The 5,723-nt window shown below is 35.8% G+C and overlaps 1 protein-coding gene across 1 annotated transcript; it reads left to right on the plus strand.

Moving 5' to 3' along the window:
• Positions 1 to 3,634: 3,634 nt before the first annotated feature.
• Positions 3,635 to 4,932, plus strand: LOC119069742 (juvenile hormone acid O-methyltransferase-like). Its single transcript, XM_037173881.1, has 2 exons — positions 3,635 to 4,467; positions 4,547 to 4,932. The coding sequence occupies exons 1-2, from the start codon at positions 3,813 to 3,815 to the stop codon at positions 4,741 to 4,743; spliced, it is 852 nt and encodes a 283-aa protein (XP_037029776.1). The 5' UTR covers positions 3,635 to 3,812; the 3' UTR covers positions 4,744 to 4,932.
• The last annotated feature ends 791 nt before the right edge of the window (positions 4,933 to 5,723 follow it).

Consider the following 5,723-nt stretch of genomic DNA (forward strand, 5'->3'; position numbering starts at 1 on the left):
AATTTCAGAGATAACTGACAATCAATCGTGATTTTGTAACAGATGTCTGCCTTTTTAAAGTGCCAAGTTCACATCAATTTGGACCTAGACGTTAACGTAAGCAAAGAGTAATGATACAAGTAAAGTAAAGTGGAGTTGGTTTTTTACTTGAGAGAAAATCAACACTTTCGTGCATTCTTCCGATTGTAAATCTAGTTCCTGCTTGGTTTTCAGACTAACATCCAGATTGATTGACTCCTTCAATATTAATCTGAAGCGCCCCCAGTCGGTTTGTATGTGGAGTTTTCTTTCTTTTTTTCATAAGGTCGATGAATTAACGGAGAGCAGATTGTATGATCCCGATCCACTATCTTTTCTGCTTCCATAACATTTGGCAAGATTTCTTTTTTAACTATATAATATACCGATATATCGGAATTTATCGATAAATATCGGATTTTCGGACCGAAATATCGATAAAATATCAATAATTATCGATTATCGATATTTTTTTGATAATTTTCGATAAAAAAAGTCGATAGTTATCTATAATCATTATCATTATCGCCAATGCCTAAACATTAGGGAAAATACTGAAACACGTGTTGACTAGAATCCAAACCTCTATAACTTTGTCCATCAAACGAACTTTCCATCTGCCATATTTTCCGATATATATATCGCATGGCTCACTGTTGAAACGCTCATAGCTACCAAATAAGCGCCTTTTTGGAAACCCTGAAACACATGCCGACTAAAGCCCAAAGCTCTACAACTTTTTCTTTGAAACGAACTTTTTATCTTCTCTATTTCCCGAGCTACGGTTCACATAGCTCATACTTAAAACGGTCATAGCTTCCACATGGGCGATTTTTGTGGAAAGCCCTGAAACACGTGTCGACTAGAATCTGAAACTCTGACTTTTAAACGAATTTTCTAACTGCCATATTTTCCGATATGGGTCACATAGTTCAATAGCTTAAAACGCTCATAGCTTTAAACTTCTAAACATTTATGAAAATTCCTTTAAATTAGTTTCTTAGAATTACTTCCAGCCAATTGCAGCCAAAGTAGCAAAAAGGTTGGTAAAATTCATCAAGTTCGGAAAGTATGAAAATCCGTTTCTTTATACAAATTTCCAAATTTCCAAATTTTGAAATTTAACGTCTTGGTCAAATCCAGGCGCGCCGAGTTCTGTACGGCGAATAGGGCAGATGCCCCACACGACCAAATTCGTATGGGGCGTCGCCCTATACAATGATACTAGCAAATTTTAATTCTGTAGTGAAAAGTTGAATTTTTGGATAGTTTTTCTACAAAAATTTCGCCTGCGGTGCTTTTTTTCTCATTGCCCATGTTTTCAAATGTTTTCTAAAATCGTCACCAAAAACATTTGCCCCATACGACCAAACTAAAACTCGGCGCTCCTGGTCAAATCTAAACCTAATTTAACGTGTGATAGCTCGTTGAACTCGTTTGGAGTCCATACTATGGATGCATAGATTAATAAAGTACTTCGCACTCGATGACATAAATAACTATTGAATTTGTATTGAGCTAATTTTTTGGCGGTGAAATAAATGAATGAAATGAAAGACGTAAGTAAAATTTAGACGTGAATTTGCTACAGCGGTTTTTCAGCTGGTCCACTCGTACACAAGTGCATATTTATTATTATACTCACACGTGTACCAGCCGGAAAACAGCTCAATTTCACAATCTTCTTTTTCCGTAAACACCTTCTTTTTCTTGTTTGATCTAAAACAAGTGCATAATATGCTTTACTGCATTGCGGTCTATATATCGACATTAAACACTGTTTTTCGGAGTATTATTCCAAACATTATTTCTCTCAATTATTCCATTGATATGACGTCATTATTATTTATCTAGGTAAATATATCCTACATTAATATATCGATAAGTTGATCGTTTCCGCAATACAATAAAACATTACAAGGTACCAGTGAATATACCACGCACTAATACTCTTCGTTACACTCGTGTTTGTGCAATATACAGAAGAGTATTAATTCTCGGTATATTCACCGGTACCTTAATGTTATTATTGCATTGCGGTGTATATATCACCATTAATAGTATATTTTAACATAGCCCAATACACTAGCAACACTTGAATGGTTGTCAAAAAAGTTTGTATTCGCTGAAAATTGTGGAAAAGTATTAATTTAAGTTTTTAAATTAAGTGTTGTACAACATGCATCGATATTGTTTAAATTGAATAAATATTGAGTCGACATTAAACACTGCTTTTGGGAGTATTATATCGAACATTATAAGGTACCAGTAAATATTACACGCGTAATACTTTCTTATATATGACAGAGACACTCGTTGTAATAGATCACTAAAATGACCGCTGGCGTGACGATCGACGGTTCAGTTTTGTGTGCAAACTAATGACAACCAACTTCTAAGGGAATTCCCCGTATTTAGTTCATTTACATTCATTTCAAAGAATTGGACGCACTCACTTATTCATTACTATGTGAAATTGTGAAGTTGGTTTCAATTAGTTTGCACACTTTTCCCCACCATTCCTCACCTTTCCGTCATCAGTTTCACCAAACGAAGAGATCTATATACACGAGTGTATAACACTGACAATGTTCCCCGGTATTATAATGTACTATTAAGCGTGTGTGTACTGGCGCCTTTATCCAATGTATTTATAAATAATAACGTTGATTCAATTAAATTATTGTTGTGATTCTGTGATCGCTAACTACACAAAAAGACGATTCTTTGTAATTACACATTTTAACTCGATAACCATTATACAAATATGCTGTAGATAAATGAACTCAATCATCTTTAACACTGGACGCAGTACATGGGGCTATTAGAATAAATATTCCGTAACGAATGGAGTTCGAAACAAACGATTAATAGCTACTTGTTCACCGAGAGAAGAAAAGTTGAAAATTTCATTTCGAGTGTGTGACAACAAAACACCCGAGAAAATGAAATTTCTTACTTTCTTCCCTAGGTCAATACAACGTTTTTCACAACAAAGACTGTCGAAGTTTCAGCTGAGCTGAGAAAATGACTTTTTCTCGCCTGCCTTAAGAAAAACTTTTTTCCCAGATTCATAATTATACTGGTTTTAAGTTCGAATGTGCGCATATTTAGGGTTCCTGATTCTTTCAGGGTTTTTCGATATATATATTGATAGGTCGAATCGGGGCAGTGAATGGTGAGCTTCTCGGTCTTAGGTGTTTTTTTTTACGAATAAACCGAGTAAACATTGAGTTGATTTTGCAAATTTCTGTTTCTGAAAGGTACGGACAATTTTTGAAAAAATAATTTGCTAAATTTTTCCAAATTTCATAATTTAGCAAATTTTGACAAACTTTTGCATTTTCTAGGAATTTCTTTGGCAACTAACAAGTTTAGGAAATCAATTTCCCAAAAGTATGCCGAGTAGGCTATGGCGTCACGTTCACGTACGAAGTAACCATATCGGTTCTTACGGGGCTAACGTTGCAGCGTCTGATACATTCTCCACTCGTTCTGATATTTCTTAATTTATTCACATCCGGCTATAATGTTCTAGACAAACAATGAAATTCTAAAACTTCACTTAAGACATATCTTACGTTGTTGACCTCGACAGTTAAACCGTGTAAAAAAATCTGTTGATCGAATATAACATATATAAGACACACCCGAATTAGTAATCGGAATAGTTTGTTCTCTAATGCAGTTGATAATAGTTCGATGAAGTGTGACACTTTAATCTGTATTCTGATAGAAACTTTTGTACTAAGTTGTGATTTGAGTGTGTGTCTGTCTTAAAAAGATAAGCCAAGATGAATAAACCATTGTTGTTCCGAGAATCCAGCAAAGTCACCGAACATTATTCTCGAGAAGCATTAAAAGAATTTCCAAATGTTTTCAAAGGGATTTCAGATGGAAATGAATCATGGCTTGATGCTGGCTGTGGACCCGGGAATGTCACATTGAACGTACTTTTACCAATGTTGCCAGAAAATTTTAAACGTTTGGTCGGTGTTGACGTCTCCAAAGAAATGGTAACTTATGCTCGAGAAGCGGCTGCTCATCCAAAAGTGTCATATGAACTACTCAACTTGGATGTAGAGCTAGAGAAGCAGTCTTTCAATGAAACCGAAGCTTTTGATCATGTAGTTTCGTTTTTTTGCTTGATGTATATCAAAAATCAAAATGTGTGCATTGCAAACTTCAACAAACTACTCAAAGCTGGTGGTGACGTGTTGATAGCGTTTCTAGTCAAGCATCCAATGTACGACGCTTACGAACACTTAGCTAAAAGCAGCCGTTGGGGAGAATATATGAAAGATGTTGATAGACAGATAACTCCGTACCTGCATTCAACAAAAGCAAAGGAAGAATTTCAACTCCTGTTGGAAACTGGTGGATTCACTGAGCTGGACGTTAGAGTCCAAGACAGTCTCTACGTTTTTGAAGACGTCAACACATTGAGAGGTATGAGAATATACATTTTTCGAACGTAACGAATAGATTTATTGATTGAATTCCGGTACTTCCAAATTTCTAACTGCAGATTTGCTCCATTCCGTCAATCCCTTCATCGACCGTATTCCAGCACACGACAAACAGGCATTTTTAGATGATATGATAGGATATTTCGTGCAAGCAGGCTATGCATTAGGCGAGAAGGATGGCAAAGCTAGCGGATTCAAATTACCCTACAGAATGATGGTGGCTTATGGGAAAAAAGCGTCCATTCAACTAAACTAAAAATTCATTTTTGAGATTATTCTAATACATATTCGGGGTATCAGGTTCTCCGTGTACCATATTAGAATTATGGAGATGTTATTTATGAGAAATGGCGAAACAAAACGTTAGAAAAGTGTGTAAAGATCAGAGAAATAAGAATACTCGTATGCTATAATACGACGGTATTATCACTGAAAATGCGTTTGAGATTTCGTTGGAAGTATGGTTCTATTACCGATCGAGTTTCTTTTCCTGGTTGGATAAGTATTTTTATGAAAACGGTTTTCGATTCTTAGTGTTACCTTCAAAATATTCAAATACCATTGTTAGATCGCTTCATTGAAATCACATCATTGCTCCTAGCATCGACACTCGTGTGTCAGAAGTGAAAACCCCACCAAATTTGCATTCAAATCTGTGTGTTTTTACTCACACCAACAAAGCATGTCTTATGTCTTAACGAAATAAAGCCTATTCTGATAGCACCAGCCTCCAAGTATTTGGCCTATGTGTAGTTTATATGCAAGGCAATGTTTATATACTGATGGATTTTTGTATAAGATTTTTTTGTAAAGCTCGAAGAGGGAGTTTGGGTTTATCTTTGCAACGTTATGTGTCTCAAAATGAGATTCACTTATGTCCATATTTTTTTTGACTAGTTGGATTATGATCCGCGCCTTCGGCTTGGTCACTAACTCACTAACTCGTCAAAATAAAAATTTGGACACAGAGGTGCATAATATTTATTGCTGTTCGTTGTGTTGCTGGTCAACGGAAAATTTATTGAAAATTGTTGACCAATTTAAAATGAGCCATCAGAACAGTCGGAGCGTTTGCTGCGACTGAGCCCCGTACAAACCCGTATATCTATTGCGTACGTGACCCTAATGCGTCTGTCACCCTACTTTGACCGTAAGCCTATGCGCCGGTTAAAGTAGTTAAAGTAAAATTATTATGTAATGTGTACATCTTAGAAATTGCGCATAGCGCAATTACGA

The sequence above is a fragment of the Bradysia coprophila genome (genome assembly GCF_014529535.1).
Source record: "Bradysia coprophila strain Holo2 chromosome X unlocalized genomic scaffold, BU_Bcop_v1 contig_39, whole genome shotgun sequence".
NCBI lineage: Eukaryota > Metazoa > Arthropoda > Insecta > Diptera > Sciaridae > Bradysia > Bradysia coprophila.